At 43.9% G+C, this 17107-nt stretch overlaps 4 protein-coding genes across 4 annotated transcripts; 1 reads left to right on the top strand and 3 right to left on the bottom strand.

Moving 5' to 3' along the window:
• The first annotated feature begins 1313 nt into the window (after positions 1 to 1313).
• LOC131695398 (uncharacterized) lies at positions 1314 to 2144 on the top strand. Its single transcript, XM_058983883.1, has 3 exons — positions 1314 to 1485; positions 1543 to 1711; positions 1769 to 2144. The coding sequence occupies exons 1-3, from the start codon at positions 1314 to 1316 to the stop codon at positions 2142 to 2144; spliced, it is 717 nt and encodes a 238-aa protein (XP_058839866.1).
• Positions 2145 to 5804: 3660 nt separating this feature from the next.
• On the bottom strand, positions 5805 to 7763 carry LOC131695397 (uncharacterized). Its single transcript, XM_058983881.1, has 2 exons — positions 7751 to 7763; positions 5805 to 7208 (listed from the first exon to the last, which is right to left on the bottom strand). Exons 1-2 carry the CDS (start codon positions 7761 to 7763, stop codon positions 6244 to 6246), a joined length of 978 nt encoding a protein of 325 aa, XP_058839864.1. The 3' UTR covers positions 5805 to 6243.
• Positions 7764 to 8365: 602 nt separating this feature from the next.
• On the bottom strand, positions 8366 to 9798 carry LOC131695484 (lipase 3-like). Its single transcript, XM_058984013.1, has 3 exons — positions 9683 to 9798; positions 8898 to 9617; positions 8366 to 8834 (listed from the first exon to the last, which is right to left on the bottom strand). Exons 1-3 carry the CDS (start codon positions 9773 to 9775, stop codon positions 8454 to 8456), a joined length of 1194 nt encoding a protein of 397 aa, XP_058839996.1. The 5' UTR covers positions 9776 to 9798; the 3' UTR covers positions 8366 to 8453.
• Positions 9799 to 15600: 5802 nt separating this feature from the next.
• Positions 15601 to 17107, bottom strand: LOC131695463 (lipase 1-like). The gene is made up of 3 exons (XM_058983977.1): positions 16839 to 17107; positions 16070 to 16777; positions 15601 to 16005 (listed from the first exon to the last, which is right to left on the bottom strand). Exons 1-3 carry the CDS (start codon positions 17082 to 17084, stop codon positions 15604 to 15606), a joined length of 1356 nt encoding a protein of 451 aa, XP_058839960.1. The 5' UTR covers positions 17085 to 17107; the 3' UTR covers positions 15601 to 15603.

Raw genomic sequence — 17107 nt, 5'->3', positions numbered from 1 at the left:
GTGAAAAAATCTGTGGTCACGTCTTCCATCGGAAGGGAAGTAAAGCCGTTGGTTCCTGGTCCATGAGTTGATGGATCGATATCTAGTCCATATAGTGGAGTCACCTCTCTGGCGTCGGTAAAGAAGAACTAGAATACAACTTCTATACTTACTAACAAATATCCTCCTCCCGTGATACTTGTGGAATGCGCAGAAGTATATACAGCCTATAGCAAAAGCAAGTATCGGTCTAACTGTTCATTCCCTTTCCTTCCACGATCTACGTTCGGGCCTGGCCGGCGCCGGTATTGATCAATAAACACTTTAGGATTACCAGGAGTTGCACATTGAAAGATATTTTCGCTACTCCCAAGCATAATTATCTACTGATTCCCTGTGCAACTTCAGCTAGTCCAGATCAATAATGGAGTAGCAGTCAAGGGTGGTCGCACAAGCACAAGCTCAAGCTGTAACTTGGGAGAGGAATATTGCGTTGCCAAGTTCTAGTTTGCCGTTCTAAAGTCTGTTCGAGAAAACATCAAAATTTTCCTAAAAAAATCAAATTTGGTAGACAATATGCCGATATGGTCAAATAAGCCCTCCCTGTATCACTTCTGAAACAATGATTGAAAGCAAGAGTGTCTTCTGGAACGACACCTACCATTTATAAGAAAACGTAACAGTTCAACTGTTTTGATGGGTTCTAGCATCCTTTCAATACATTGGAATGGCATGAGGCTAACAACCTTGAATTTTGCGCCAACAGAAATTACCGAATTCATATATTTACTTAAAGTGTGAAACAGTAATGATATGCATTTTTGATAAATTCTTAGGCATCTAGACATTCCAAAACTATTTTAACGGTCTAATTATAGCTCTATATAAAACAATCTGCAAATTTCGTTGTCCAAGTCACCTTTCTGTTGAACGTTCACGCCAAACATTTCAGTCTTTTATTTATTTAACGAACCATTCAAACAGCGAGCATCCTCATTTGTAAATAAAACAAAAACAAATTAAGTTTACAGCTTCTTCGCCCGACCCAACCTTTCCAGTCTCTACCGGTTTGCAGAGATACAGACTGCCACCGGTTGCTGCGTCAAGGCCCAAACGCAATGGCGACGGAAGCGGAACGGCAACGGAAAGCAGCTGTCATTTATTATTTTAAATACATGCATGTCAACGCGATTGTCCGCAATGATGACGGAACGGTAAACGCGACGTTGTACTAAAAGTACAAAACCGCGTTTTTTTTAAAAAAATTCAAAAAGAGCGGCAATCGAAAACGCGGTAAGCAGTGATTCAATTCAAATTCTATTCGAAGCTTTATGATGGAGTACGATCTTGCGCAAGAGGAACTCACAAATCAAACCCATAATGGGAGATTGATAAACAGTATTAAAAAATACCCGGCAATTTATGCGAAATCCTCAAAAGAATTCCGAAATTCGATTCGGAAAGATGTGGCATGGCGTCATGTGGCTGAGGAAATGCAAATGACTGGTAAGTAATTTAACATTTTCTTTATGGGTAATATACTAACTAGCCTTTATTTTTCAGAGACAGCTGTTAAAGCAAAGTGGAAAAATCTACGTGATCGGTTCGTCAAGGAGCACCGAGAAGTAACCAATTCCTCGTCTTCTGGTGCTGGAGAGGAAGAGGTATACGAATCTAATTGGCCATTGTACAATGAACTCCTCTTTCTTGCGGCCCATTGCAAAAATCGACCGTAAGTACATAATAAACTGTTTTCCAACAGACATATGCTTTGAATTTATGCTTCTAGAACTATCGGTAACTTTCGTGTTCTCAAGCGACAGGATACACCTGTTACTGCTGAGCCGTCATCATCAGCACAGGAAGTAGTACTCGAAGAGATTCTTGTAGAAGAGACGGAGTTAAACGACTCTCGAGCTGAAACAAACAAAACAAAGAAGCGAAAGATTGACATTGACGAGCGAATCCTTGCCATTTTGGATGACGTACAGCAGAGCATCGTTACCGGTCCTGCAAGCAGTGGGAATCGACACATGTCTTTTGGATCATACCTCGTAGACAGGATGGAAATGCTACCGCTGCATGTAGCCCGCGATTTGGAGGTGGAGTTCACCAACAGAGTGAATTCTCTGTTGGATCTGTACGCTGACCAACAAATTCAGTAGAATAATAAAAATAAAAGGATACAAAACCGACACGAATAAAATTAAAAATTGGTCAAAAACCATATTTTAGATAACAAGTCAAGAGAACTGATGAGATTTTGATGTCGGAGGAAATGAGTATTTAGAAATCATTGACATATTTTAAACCCTATTAAACCATTCTCCTTTCTGAATCCTTCAAGGATGCTTTAAAAATCTTCTAAATCCTTCGAGATACCCAAACTGAATATTAAAAAACGAAGTAATAAGTAGAAACTGAAGATACTTCATAAAAAATGACATAAAAATGGATTTCTCTTCAAAATAAACAATAATTTATTATATATCTAATGCTTTTACTAATAACATAATTATCCAATTCTTCCGATGACCCCGTTTTGCATAGTTGGCCCCTCTCGTTTTTAGCAACGCAGTTCAACTCGTCGAATTGCCGAATGTAATATTCAACATTGCTCTGAATTTGTATTGAGCTACTGTAAGAATCTGTGATAACAATTTAGTTGAATGACACTCGTAAAAATATGCAGTTAAAAATGGAATTCTAGGTACTAGCTCAAACTAGTCGAATGAGGGTTAATGGTCCCACGAATCCTAGTATTTAGGATGGAATGTTATGATGAATACGGCATTATCATGTATTTAAAATTCGTGGAAAGATGAGAGCCGACTAAACTGGGTTGCATTATTCCTCCGTAACTAAAAAGACATCGTTCTACATACATTCATCACACCCTCAAATATCTTCGATCCGAACGTTGCATACCTAGTTGCATACAAATATTTCGGCCACCAATTTGGATACCTCTTCCTGTACTGTTTGACCTATCCACACTATTTAACGTGCGTGCGTGCGTGCGACGCCACTATGCCGAGAAAAACACTGCCAAGAAACGGTAGATGCCCGGTATACTGGTGGAGTGCCGAGATTGCAGCTCTACGGTCAGCCTGCCTCAGAGCTAGACGTAGGATGCAAAGAGCTCGCACCGAGGATGCAAGAGAGAACCGCCGTGAAGTGTTTCGAGCTGCGAAATTGGCCCTTATCAAGGCCATTAGAAGCAGCAAGAGAGCGTGTTTCGACAACCTGTGTGAGAGTGCCAACGCGAATCCGTGGGGTGACGCCTACCGGATTGTGATGGCCAAGACCAAAGGGGGCTCCTCACCCCCAGAATGGTCTCCGGACCGGTTGGCAACGATTATCGAAGTACTCTTCCCGTCTCGAGCCACAAGCCCCTGGTCACCTGCACTACGAGACAGTGCGGGCACGGCCGAAATGGTGGCTCCAGTGACGAATGAAGAACTACTCGCAGTGGCTAAATCCCTAGCAATGAACAAAGCTCCAGGGCCGGATGGAGTTCCAAACAACGCTCTCAAGGCAGCGATCATAGCGAACCCGAACATGTTCAGGCTAGCTATGCAGAGATGCCTTGACGAGTGCCGTTTCCCCGATAGATGGAAAAGGCAGAAACTGGTGCTGTTGCCGAAGCCCGGGAAGCCGCCAGGCGACCCATCGGCGTACAGACCAATCTGTCTGATAGACACGACTGGCAAACTGCTTGAGAGGATCATCCTCAACAGGCTAACCCGTACGCGGAAGGTACGGACGGTCTGTCAAGCAACCAGTTTGGCTTTCGGAAGGGTAAGTCCACAGTGGACGCTCTCAACTCAGTGATAAATACTGCCGAGATAGCGATCCAACGAAAAAGGCGAGGTATTCGATACTGTGCGTTAGTGACACTTGACGTGAAGAACGCATTCAACAGCGCAAGCTGGGATGCCATCGTGCTCTCGTTACACCGGCTTAGCCTACCGGTGGGTCTGTACCGGATCCTGGAAAGTTACTTCCAAAACCGCGTACTGCTATACGAGACCGATGCCGGTCAGAAAAGGGTTCCGATTACCGCCGGAGTCCCGCAGGGCTCGATCCTAGGCCCGGTGCTATGGAACCTCATGTATGACGGGGTTCTGAGACTGAAGTTCCCTCCTGGGGTCAAGATCGTCGGCTTTGCAGACGACGTAACCTTGGAGGTCTACGGGAAGTCAATTCCTGAGGTAGAACTAACCGCAGAACACGCGATTAGCACGGTGGAGGAATGGATGAGCGCGAGAGGCCTGGAGCTCGCTCATCATAAGACGGAGGTAGTTATCGTCAACAACCGCAAGTCGGCACAACATGCAGTTATCCATGTGGGAGAAGTCGCGATCACTTCACAGCGAAGTCTGAAGTCTCTCGGAGTCATTATAGACGACAAGCTGACCTTCGGTAGCCATGTCGACTATACGTGCAAGAGAGCGTCGACTGCTGTTGCGGCTCTATCGAGAATGATGTCCAACAGCTCAAAGGTGTGCGCCAGTAGACGTAGGTTACTGGCAGGCGTTGCCGTATCTATCCTCAGGTACGGCGGCCCGTCATGGTCAAGAGCACTGAGGGTAACCAGTTACCTACAGAAACTGGAGAGCACCTACCGCGTGATGTGCCTCAGAGTGATATCTGCCTACCACACGGTATCACACGATGCATCCTGCGTGATAGCGAGCATGATGCCAGTCGGGCTGGTCATTCGGGAAGATGAGGAGTGCTTTGAGCTACGTGGAAATAGGGGAGCCCGCGAGCGCACCAGGGTGACCTCGGTCGCCAGATGGCAGCGTGAGTGGGACAACTCCTCGAAAGGTAGGTGGACCCACCGGCTGATACCTAGCATATCGAGCTGGGTGGGAAGACCCCATGGGGAAGTTCACTTCCACCTGACACAATTCCTGTCAGGCCATGGCTGTTTCCGACAGTACCTCCACAGGTTCGGGCACGCGAAGGTCCCAGTCTGCCCGGACTGCCCAGGTGTAGAGGAAAATCATCAGAGCTATAGGTTTTAAATAGTTGTCGAACAACCAACAATACCCGGAAATTAAACTTTAGGCGAGATTGCTTTCCGTCCATGACTCCATGTCATTAACGCAAATGTAAACTCCAGATGCACATAAACGTAATTATAGGTGTTCTAGACGATGAACCTAGCATGATAAACTTCGGCTATTGCATCATACTCGATGCCCTTTACGATTTCTTTGCGCTGCAGCTGACTCCAAAATAAGTGTACACAACTTTTTTATAATTTCAACTTACGACTCACAAATTGATAATTCTGAAATAGAAAGTCAATGTTAATAATATTCAAATAAAACAACAGATACACTTAACAGAAAATTCGGAACCTCTATGAAACAACTTGCGAGATGACAATTTTGACTAATAATTGTAATATATTATATGAATAAATGAGAGTTTTACGTTACGTGAATTTTCCATCTGCGATTTAACCTCATTTGTAAAAATTCAAGCCGATTTATTGGCATTATTCGCAATATTGCAATAAAACCCAGTAAAGTTCAGCCGAAAATGAGCCGGAATTCTGGCTGGTTCTAGTTAGTATTCCGGCTCTAGTGACACAACCGATTCTAACTAGAATCGGTTGTGTCACTGTAGCTGGAATACGAATTAGAACCAGCCAGCAATTCGGCTCATTTTCCGGGTGAACTTTACTGGGCATAACTGCGAATTAGTCCATTTCCCAGTAAAGTTCAACCGGAAATGAACTGGAATTCTGGCTGGTTCCAGTTCGTACACGGGCTCCAGTGACAAAACCGATTCTAACTAGAATCGGTTGTGTCACTGGAGCCGGAATACGAACTGGAACCAGCCAGAACTCCGGTTCATTTCCGGCTGAACTTAACTGGGTTTGAAAACAAAGTTATTACACGCAAAACCAAAAAGCGTCTTTAATGGTATAAAAGTGACTTTAAAGTATCTGGTGGGGATTTTTGACGTTATTTTGTTTTAAAAAATCATTTCTTTTAAATAGAGTGGACTGATTTTGATGCTTTATGCGTCAAAAAACCGTATATTCTTCTAGTTGTAGCAATGGATATGCGAGCAACCTAGATCTTAACACCAGATTTAATCCGGATTGCGCTGGGGTAAGTCGGTATGGGTTTTCATCTTACATAAAAATATGTTTATTATGATTCCATTTTGAAATCAACTAATTATAAATGTTTATTTTTAAAGCGTAGTTCAATTATATTTGTGATAATATAGCTAACGAAATCATGTTTCTAATAAGTATTTTGCCAAAGCATCGCGCACGAAATATGCATCTCTAGATGCATTGTTTCCTCGCTGGATGAAATCTGCGCTGATTCCTTCGAGGGGATCAACGTGTGATCGCCACTCACCTGGTATGATTTCACCATTTTGTCCAATTTGATCTACAAATGTGGGTGGTGCATACTGTTGTCCCTCGTGACTTTTTACAAAATTATGCAGCACGACGGTTGCTTTTATAATATTTTCTGCAGCAATCGGTTGTAAATGAAGAGGTGCTAATAGGATCCTCCAGCGAGCCACCAAAATCCCAAAAGTATTTTCAATGGTCCTGCGTGCCCTGGAAAGTCTGTAGTTAAAATTTTCTTTGATCGCTTCCAAATTTCTTCCAGGGTAAGGCCGCATTAAATTTGCTTTCAATGGGAACGCTGCATCTCCCACTATGAAATAGGGAATCACTTCCCCATTTGATAGTGCAGCGGGTTGTGGTAGCCCTAGTTCCCCGTGTAATAAGCGACGTCCAAAAATGCTGTTAGAGAAAACGCTTCCGTCAGCATTTCCCCCGTAAGCTCCGATATCAACACCAATAAAATTGTAATTGGCATCACACATAGCCATCAGTACTATGGAGTACTGCTTTTTATAATTGTAGAATAATGATCCCGAATTGGGTGGGCAGGTTATGGACACGTGTTTACCATCGACAGCAGCACAGCAATGCGGTAGATTCCAACGTGTCTCAAACTCCGTACTGTAATGTTGCCACTTTTGTTCTTCTACTTCTGGCAGATAAAAATCTTTCAACTCATCCCACAGCGCTTCTGTCACTTCTTGCGTTATTTCTCTTACCGTTGTGACACCAAGTCGAAAGAGTCTCGAAACACAAAAGATGCTGGATCCACCCGATAAGTATCTGTAGTTTAATAAACTCGCATATAGATAGAATAAACAGGTTTGTAAATTTACAACTTACGTCAGGGTTAAGAACAGCCGGCACTCCGGTGATATCGGTGTTCGAATTGAAAATTTTTCAAGCCTGTGTCTGATTCTGCCTAGCAGCATATCGAAGACGGATGGCGACATTCTCGTACAACGAAAAAAATATTCCGGATCACGTTCTCTCATCAGCGGGAATGCATTTTCATAAAATCCCTCCGTGGATCTGTTTTGGTTCGATGGTCGTACCCACCAACGCCGTTCACTCCTGCTTCGCAGGCTCTGAAGCTCCCGTACTCGTCGAATGGTTTGGATTGCCTTAAGGGCAAGGGGAATGTTTGTTGGCATACCGACTACTTTCACTGGGAAACACAATGGCACTTTTTCTAGTTTATTCTGAGTAAACACTTCCTAAAAATTTGCAATACTATTCCCTATTATTGCTGTATTGGCCAAGGAATGTATTGCGTTGCCTTGCAAATATTCACTACGTTGAGTTTTGGTAAAGGAAAATCGCTTGATTTTGATCAAAATCTGTCAACAAGGAAATGTCAAACGCTAACCGCGCTCTAACCGCTGATGTTCATTGCGTTTTGAATACGCGGCAATGGTCGCGGTTTTTTTTTAGTACAAACCGCGACAATTCCGCGTACCGTTGCCGTTCCGCTTCCGTCGCCATTGCGTTTGGGCCTTCACTGTTACTTTACTGTGAAGAAATTCTGTCCCACAGTAGGCTGTGAAATACGTTCCATAAGTCAGCTGCGTTCTTGTCGGGAGGCAACTGATCAGGCGAATAAAATGTTATCTATACAGTTGCTCAACAACTTTGCTACCGAGTCCTGAAGCCTCCAATAAAAATGGACTTTCCACTGAATTCAATTCAAGATGTTGGCCAGTTTTAGCACATACCGCAATGACCAATTGGCCGATTGACGTTTTTTGTAGTGTGCCTTGATTAGATTAGAACGGTAGCATATGCAGGTCATAAACTTAAAAGGAAAAAGCAACCTCAGCAGGTTTTGTTTTGATACACATTTTCAAACATATTTGAATCGGTTAAAAGTGCGTAAATCGAACCTAGATGGACGAGCTTATTAGATGAAAAGTGAAATTTAGCATTTTTGAGGTTAACGCCTGACTCAGTTTCGTATCTAGCAAAACCGACATAAATAAGTAACGGTAAAAGGTATTGATGTAGATAAAATATATTTGACCAGTCATCGTTGAGTCATGGGTCGGTATATACATGTGTACGTATAAATATCGCCCTGCCCCTTTCAGGCGTAGGCTCTAAGATCAGCGAGCAGCTCATCGTACAGCAGTGACCGCACGTTGATGGCCCAGATGAAGTCCATATGGTTAAACTCTCGCATCCGAACCAGATACTGCTTGTGGATGTTCGGTAACTCACGGCGGAGTAGTTCTACGTCTTCCGGCGCCGCTAACCAATCGTTGGTGCTGTGGTAGAGCAAGGTCGGTGCCTGGACATTGTCAAAGTTGTACCGCGGAGGAACTGCTTGTCCATAGCGAACCATGTTCATCGTGACACCATGATCGTACTGTCGGAAGATGCGAGAGCGAACCGTTTGGGCGTGGTGGATCATCTGCATGGCGGAAGCCCCGGCTGGTGAGTGAGCGTGGATAACCGGGAGCATCGTCTATTCGATGCGAATGGATAGGTTAAGCAAGGAATCGTTTACCGGAAACAACCTGTTACTTACGTAATTAACCTCCTGCGAGTTGAACCCGGCAATCAGGAAGGTATTAATCGTGCACATTTGCTGAAACGGAGCACCGTCGTGACAGTTTTGCAGCCCTCCTTGGATGTCCATTTCATTGGTAGGAGCAAAGTACCAAGTGCCCATCATCTGCAGCATCAGTTCGGTCGTATGCAGGAAGGTAGCTAGAAAGATTACGTAGGGACTTCGGGTGTGATGCATGTAGGCTGCAGGTGCGAGCAGATGTGCACTCTTGATCCGACGGTTGTAGTACGGATGTTGGGACAACATAACCCAGAACGCTGTCGTTCCCTGTGAGTGGCCGACGTACTGCAAATCCTGCTGGCCAGTCCGTGCCAGGATGTAGTCGATCATGTTGGGTATATCGATAGATCCTACTTCGTGCCAGGAAAAATCCCAGAACTGTTGCGTCTCGTTGTTCCGCGAACGGTGCCGGTTGGAGTAACGATTTCCACGGGCATTTCCAAGCCACACATCGTACCCGGCATCGGCCAGCATGTAGACCAGGCTAGTCTGCGGTCCCATCAGGATGTAGTCGGCTGACGAACTCAGCATTCCGTGTTGCAGCAGAACTACCGGTTTGCCGAGCGCCGGTGGAGATACGGGGCTGCCTGGGCAGCGGTGAACCCCCAACAGGTAACCATCGTCCGTTTCGATGATGTGCTCTTCAGCTGGATAGCCGTACTTGCGCAGTAGTCCCAACTAATGAACACGTACGAAATTAGTTTAAACGTGGATAGATACTACGCTGATCGACGTAAACTCACCGAATCGAGATGAGCGTCCTCTATGATATCCGGATGGATCTGCGCGTTTACTGCAAACACTAGGCTGATTATAACGAGAATCCACTGTTTCATTCTATGTTTCTATCTAGCGAAAAATTCCACGAACTGAATCGTATGTGGTCGTGGCACGCGTATTTATAAACCGACACTTATCGCACTTCCAGTGGGGCCACCCAGGATCGGTGCACGAATTCGTGCGATAAGATTGTGAAAACCGGTCTCCCCCACCGTAGTACACTTTATTGGGGTCCGGCTTATCGCGGTGAGCTGTGGTCGAGTTAACAATCGAAACGTGTGATCCCCTCTATAATCGCTTGCATGTGACATACAGCTGATCCCAGCTGGTGGAGAGTCGGATTCCGGGAAGAAGAACGGGTTCAGTTGATGCGGCAGGATACGGGTTAGGATATGTAGATTTAAATTGAAATTTCGGCTTGATAAAAAAAACCAACTCATCAACTTTCTGGGAGGGTATTTTCATTCTGGAAGGAAGGTTGACTACGTGTTAAGAATACGCATACCTGGTCAATATGTAATCCCTGGTGGAGCTTTTAAGAAACTAACTTATTACCAGATCAAGGATACGAAGTTGTTGTAGTTCTGCGATCGGCTTCTACGAAGTCCGGAATCACGTACATTATTAGAATACTGGATTCATTTATATGGAGTTCTAGAGCATTTAGGGATTTTTCAAAAGTATAGATCTTGAGATCTACAAGCGTAACAAATGATTCTTACTTACGGTGACTCGTAGAAGTAGGATGAGCAAAATAAATTTTACTGATGTTCTTGTTAATCTAAGATCTCTTTGGAAAACTGGTTTTGAGACCTACTTTCGTAAAAAGTGATCTTTTGCTAGTGTATGGATGCGGTACGAACTCATCGAGGGTCGTTGAATGAATATGAGATAGGTATTGTATTCCATAAATGTTCGCTATGATCCAAGAACTTTCTTGAGTATAGACCGTAAGTTCTATAAGCGTAATCGTTTATAACTGTTTATGTTGCTGGTCATCCAAGAACTTCCAGAAGTACTATGGGTCCTTGAATGATGAAGAACTTATATTATAATCAATACCTCACTCATCCAACCTGTTCAAGTCTTGGTAAATATGTACCGCATCTATGAACTACGACTAAATCACTAATTGATTTTATAGACCATTAGACTTGGATTCAAAGAATTCTTCGGGTGACGACCATGCACACCAGCAATATTTAATACTCTATTCATCTTAATATTATGAGCTTCCCCGAGTATGTATCCTATTCTGGGTATAAGAGTCAGGGGATGGAGCGTGGATAAAGATGGCAGGGGGAAAAATTATTAAATTTCCGTATCAGGCCTCGGGAGATCAACGGCTTCGATTACAGACTCGGGTGGCCTTCATCATGGAGAATCATGTACTGGGACACCGGGTGGTCCTTCTCAAGACGGCAGAGGTTTCTCTAGACGATTTCGTAGTACGACTCAGATGTGGATCGGCAACACTTCGAGTGATGTTCGTGCTGTAGGCCTCGTGTTTGTAGGCTCATTCGACAGAGATGTTTTGTGTCGCCTTGGAGTCGCATCGAATCCTCGTGATGTATGGTACAGGCGGAAGAGGGCTCTTCTGAGAATGATAAGAAAAATAAAAGGGGCAGTTAAATTTGTATATTGATGGTTTTTGGGAAGGTGTATACGAGGGACATATAGAGTAGATCGCGGCTTGCCAGTACATCTCTAACTGGGACGTTGGTTGGTCTTCCTCGGGCCCTCAGGGTATCCATTGTCCGAGACCTGGCAGAATTGTACTCGGTGTACGCCCAGACAATGTGCTCGATGTCATGATAGCCGTAGCCACAAGCACAGATGCCACTATCCACGAACCCAATACGCTGGAGATGTGCATCCAGCGTGTAATGGTTTGCCATGAGTCGGGCCGTCACACAAATGAAATCACGACCCACATCCATCTCCTTGAACCAAGGTTTCGTCGATACTTTAGGGACTATCGAATGTAGCCTCGTGGGTTCTCTGATGAGTATTACTGCAAAATTCGCTGAAGCAAATTGGTCTTTCATAAACGTCACCTTCTAGGGCACCCATCTTAGCTAAGGAGTCCGCCTTCTCATTGCCCGCAATGGGGCAATGAAAAGGGACCCACACCAAGGTAATCTGGAAAGATTTGTCAGATAAAGCACTCAGTAGCTCCCGTATTTTCCCCAAAAAATACGATGAGTGATTTCCATGTTTCATTGTGCGAATAGTGTCAATGGAACTGAGGCTGTCCGAAACGATGAAGTAATGGTCTGCGGGTAATGTTTCAATGACTCCAAGGGTATACTGAATGGCAGCTAGTTCTGCGGCGTAAATTGAAGCCGAGTCACTGAGTTTGTAGGAGGCGGTGAACTTTTGATTGTAAATACCGAAGCCAGTGGACCCTTCGAGGTTTGATCCGTCAGTGTAAAACATCTTAGAACTTAGATTTTAGACTTCTCGGAATTTATTATAAAAAATGTTTGGAACCACCTGCGGGCGTATGTGGTTCGGAGTTCCACAAATCTCGTCTTTTATGGATGTGTCGAAGAAAATTGTAGATTAAGGAGTATTTATGAAATGCACACGGTTGGGATTATAAGAAGAAGGATTAATATTCCGAGTAGTCAAAGTACAGGGACATGAAACGAGTTTGAGAATCGAGCTTAACATGCCTTTCGAAATTTTCAATCACCTCCGGGTTCAAGATATTGCATCGAATAAGCAATCGATATGAGAGTTCTCAAAATTGATTTTTCAGCGGAAGAACGCCCGACAGGACTTCGAGACTCATCGTATGGGTCGACTGCATGCACCCTAGGGCGATACGCAAACAACGATACGGAATTCTTTCGAGTTTGATGAAATATATGTTCGTAGCGGAGCCAAAGCGGAGCGAATCATCCGTATTCCATTACCGACAGCATCGTTGTTTGTAAGAAGAAAGTTGATCCTGTGTTGGCACTTCTGTTTCAGATACCTAATATGACACCCCCAAGTACCTTTCGAATCGAACCAGACCCCTAAATATTTTACTGTGAAGACCTGAGCGATGGTTTGACCCATTAATTGAAGCTTTAGTTGGGCTGGTTCACGCATCCTAGAAATCACAACTAGCTCAGTTTTCTCCGTGAAGTATTCAATACCCAGCTTAGTAGCCCAAGCAGACAAATTGTCCAAGGTAGTCTGTAATGGTCCTTGCAGATTGACAGCTTTGGGTCCCGTAACAGAAACCACGCCGTCGTCTGCAAGTTGCCTCAACGTGCAGGAATTGTCAAGACATTCATCAATGTCGTTGACATAGAAATTGTATAACAGGGGACTTAGACATGAGCCCTGGGGAAGGCCCATGTAGCTGAATCGTGATGTCGATAAGTCAACATGCGAAAAATGCATGTGCTTTTTCGACAATAAGTTTAGCAAAAAGTCGCTAAAGGACCCCGCTGGTGCAGCTTCTCTGAAAGAATGTTGATAGAAACTGAATCAAAAGCTCCCTTTATATCTAGGAACATTGATGCCATCTGCTCTTTGCTAGCATAGACCATTTGAATTTCGGTTGAGAGCAACGCAAGACAATCGTTCGTCCCTTTGCCTCTGCGCAAGCCAAATTGTGTATCTGACAGTAAGCGATTTGCTTCGACCCAATTGTCGAGGTGGAATAGGATCGTTTTCTCGAACAACTTCCGGATACAGGACAGCATTACGATCGGACGATACGAATTGTGGTCGGAGGCTGGTTTTCCTGTTTTTTTTTTGGATGGCAATGATCTTCACTTGTCTCCAATCGTGTGGGACAATGTTAGCCTTAAGAAACTTATTAAAAAAGTTTCACCAAGAGTATCTTGGCAAAGACTGGAAGATTCTTCAAAAAGTTGAATTTGATTCTGTCTGGCCCTGGAGCTTTATTTCTATCCAAGAGAATTGCTCTCTGGACCCATAGAAATGGGTGGCATGTTTCTTTTCGCTCAGGTGCTGTCAATTCAATCGAAGATGGCATCGAAACAGCAAGCACTCCGCGAGCGTGTTGTACGGTTTTACGAAACGAATGGTCATCGTGGAAAAAAGTTTACGATAGACCACTTTCGAGACGAAAACGTGCCCGTGAGTGTAGTTTACCGGATAGTTTGGCATCCCTGAACGTGGAACGGAAGGCCGATAGCGGCCTTGTGTTATGTCAGACACATAACCGAAGTGAAGTAGAATACACGAATGCTGCAATTTTTGCTATCTTTTGCATTCAGCTATTTCGATATTTGTTATGATGCATTGTACCCCGTTGTTGTGGTGCATTTTACCCCCGCACAGGTGCTGCCTGCCCATTTTCAAAGAGCAATTTATAACGATTTTGAAATTTTTTATGTTTTTCATGTTCCTGAATGTTTTGCAAAGCGATTGTGATTTCAGAGTAAAATGTTGGCTAAATGATATCATTAATTAAATTCTCCCAATGGCCTATTGCTATGTTATGATTATGTTTTCTTAGGGGTGTATTTTACCCCATTTACGCTTGCATTACATTCACATAAATCACCTGCGATGCGTGTGTGCAAATAGAATCTTGGTCATACCTCGAAAATTTCAAACGAGCACCCGAAACACATGCGTGGCAAAATTCAAATGTTTGGTTTGTTCCAAAGTTTCAAGTGTATAATTACTCGATTATTTTCAGGTGGATAGTACTACTGAAGAGTTTGAGCGGACACAAAACATGGCAGCTACTACGAGATCAGAGAGCAAACTGACGATTTTTTACTTATGTGCCGTTTTTATACGTGGCGCAGTTCATTGGATAACAAAGGGGCAGTCCTAGCAACGCTCGCTGCTTGGTTGAATTGTACGAACCAATCTGCGCAGATAATTACAACTTGCACAAAATACATTATTTTCGTTATCTATAGTAGACGTACATTTTACGGATTCAAATGCAATATAAGTGCACATATTTCCGATCAGATAGTGCAAAAATATAGCAATTTAGATCAGTACAGCAAATTTTTGATTGTCGAAAACCCCTAAAAAACTTTTTTCCTCTATAAATCAAGATTTTGAGGGTTTACAATATTTTCCAAACATTGTTTTGTGTTGCATTTAATGAGATCTACAACCTATACTAGGTCACATGAAAAATACAAAATCACTGTAGCACCGTGTTATATAACTATAATGATACAAAACCCTCATCATTTGGAAACGATCGATTTGGCCAGATTTTTTGGCCGCTATCGATCCGCCGATTTCAGAATAATAATACGATTGGTGGACTTTGAAAAACCTGAAGCCTATCCGCTAGCCTAATTTTTGGTATTAGGCCTATAGTTTGGCAAACGGATGTCCTGTATAAAAATGAACTCAAAATTTCCTGTTTGCCTACGAAGTTGATGCATGCAAATCATAATAATATGCGGAATAATCATGGTCAATTTTTCCGATCATCAACGACAGTTTCCACAAACACAAATCATTTTGAACAGTCACTGTTGGGTGTAGTATCATGCACACTTTATCATCAACAATTATGGCAATTGTTAATACGCAACAGTATTGTGATCTATATTTACTGTTAAGCTTATATTACTTTCTTAAAAAACTTTAGTGAGCCACGATGAAATGCGTTGAAAAATTTTGTGATTTTTTCTCCGTGCACGTAAAGCGCAAATAAAAATGGCATGCTTCGATTACACGCCCGTTTACCCCCATCGCTGCTTGCATAAGGGGCAACCAATTACATCGTAATAATACCTACAGGAATGACGCCAAACGAATCAAATCGCCGCCTATACCGGGACCCGCGGTTCCCTTCCCAATCATCAACTCGCGCGGCGCGATAAGGTTCGCGCTAGAACAAAACAAATCCCACGCTCGAACAACACACGGCCTGTGATCAATCGGTAATGTGATTATTATTGTTGTATCGTTCCAGCACCGGCATTAGCTTATCGTAAACCTGCGTGCGGACATTTTTCGCCAGCAGGAAATCAATGTGATTGAATTTTCTATCCGCAACGGCACTGGATGCTACAAGGCGCGGGAGCATCGCGGCAAACTGCTGGACGTCGCGAGGGTGCACCATCCAGTCGTTTAGTCCGTAGTAGATCTGCACCGGAGCGGACGAAAGCTTCAAATTGTAGTTTGGAGGTTTCCAGTTGCTGTACGTCTGCAGGTTACCCTTCTTGCCGTAGTCATACTGCCGGAAAAGCCAGCTGCGCGTTAGTTGATTGTAGTGGTACAGCTGCTTGGTAGCGGCGCCGGATGGGGCGTGACCCATGTAGATGTTGGCCAGTCGCTGTTAAGCGGGAAGAAGGGGTTAGGATTATATTCTTCATATGCACTCTGAGAGATCGACTTACCTGATCCCACATTTCTGGGTGAGGTCCCGTTATCTGTCCAATCAGTTGCGTACAAAGATTGTTCTTTTCTTCAGGTGGACACACTGCATCAATGATGTGATGTCTGTTCCCGACATACGGTATTTCGTAAATATTCAAAGAATCCAGAACCTCTTTCAACTGGTCCTGTATCTCCAACATAACACGAAGAATTGGGCTTCGGACACGTGTAATGATAACAGCAGGGGCCAGTGCTGTCATAAGAACAATCTTTTTGTTATACTTCGGTCGAGTACTGCTCATCACGAAATAGGTTGTGCAACCTTGGGAATGCCCAATGTATTGTAGCTTTGACGCACTGCTTTTATTCAAGACATGATCGATCATCGCTGGTAGATCGTAGTAGCCAATTTCGTGCCATGAAAAGTCCCAATACTCGAATGTTTCAACCAGCATAGTCGTATGATTCCTCGAATAGCGCGTCCCACGCACGTTTGCTAGCCATACGTCGTACCCGTTTTCGGCGAGAAGGTAAGCTAAGCTATTGTTCGGACCACTGACCACGAAGTCGGCCGAACTACCGAGAAAACCATGAACCATTAAGACAGGGAACTTCTTCGTTTCCGATGGTTGTCGTGGAAATATACGGAACATTGTTAACATGTAGCCATCTTCCGTAGTCACTGCGTGGCTTTCCATCTGGTAGCCATACTTGGTGATCAACTCCGGCTGCAAACCAAGAACTATTTGTACTCGCACTCACACTTGCTGCGAACCCGGTCATACTTACAACCGTCAAATCGCCATCCTCGTCATCAACCTTAAACCACGTATCCTTTTTAATCGGCCCGATATCGTTCTCTCCGTCAAGATCTTCATCCGTAGCCGGTGCACTCGTAGTCCAGAGAGTGCAAGCAAAGAAAACCCACCAACTGACGGTAACCATTTCCCCGAGACTGAATCGCGGAACCTTAGTGTGTGCCTGTGACGACGTTCTGATCAGAACTAAGCCAAGATCAACTGTGATCAAGTTCATCAGGCTGTAAGTTCTATAGAAAT

The sequence above is a fragment of the Topomyia yanbarensis genome, unplaced genomic scaffold (genome assembly GCF_030247195.1).
Source record: "Topomyia yanbarensis strain Yona2022 unplaced genomic scaffold, ASM3024719v1 HiC_scaffold_4, whole genome shotgun sequence".
NCBI classification, from domain to species: Eukaryota; Metazoa; Arthropoda; class Insecta; order Diptera; family Culicidae; genus Topomyia; species Topomyia yanbarensis.
Note: the sequence above shows the minus strand (reverse complement) of the source record. Positions and strands in the feature narration are given on the sequence as shown.

Excerpts from the sequence above, each read along its gene's own strand:
- LOC131695398 (XM_058983883.1), top strand. The coding sequence starts at position 1,314 with ATGGAGTACGATCTTGCGCAAGAGGAACTCACAAATCAAACCCATAAT. Across the intron at positions 1,486-1,542 it reads TGAGGAAATGCAAATGACTG|AGACAGCTGTTAAAGCAAAG; the intron begins GTAAGTAATTTA and ends TTTATTTTTCAG. Across the intron at positions 1,712-1,768 it reads GCCCATTGCAAAAATCGACC|AACTATCGGTAACTTTCGTG; the intron begins GTAAGTACATAA and ends TTATGCTTCTAG.
- LOC131695484 (XM_058984013.1), bottom strand. The coding sequence starts at position 9,775 with ATGAAACAGTGGATTCTCGTTATAATCAGCCTAGTGTTTGCAGTAAAC. Across the intron at positions 9,618-9,682 it reads AGGACGCTCATCTCGATTCG|TTGGGACTACTGCGCAAGTA; the intron begins GTGAGTTTACGT and ends CGTGTTCATTAG. Across the intron at positions 8,835-8,897 it reads ACTCGCAGGAGGTTAATTAC|ACGATGCTCCCGGTTATCCA; the intron begins GTAAGTAACAGG and ends CGCATCGAATAG.
- LOC131695463 (XM_058983977.1), bottom strand. The coding sequence starts at position 17,084 with ATGAACTTGATCACAGTTGATCTTGGCTTAGTTCTGATCAGAACGTCG. Across the intron at positions 16,778-16,838 it reads AGGATGGCGATTTGACGGTT|CCGGAGTTGATCACCAAGTA; the intron begins GTAAGTATGACC and ends CTTGGTTTGCAG. Across the intron at positions 16,006-16,069 it reads ACCCAGAAATGTGGGATCAG|CGACTGGCCAACATCTACAT; the intron begins GTAAGTCGATCT and ends CCCGCTTAACAG.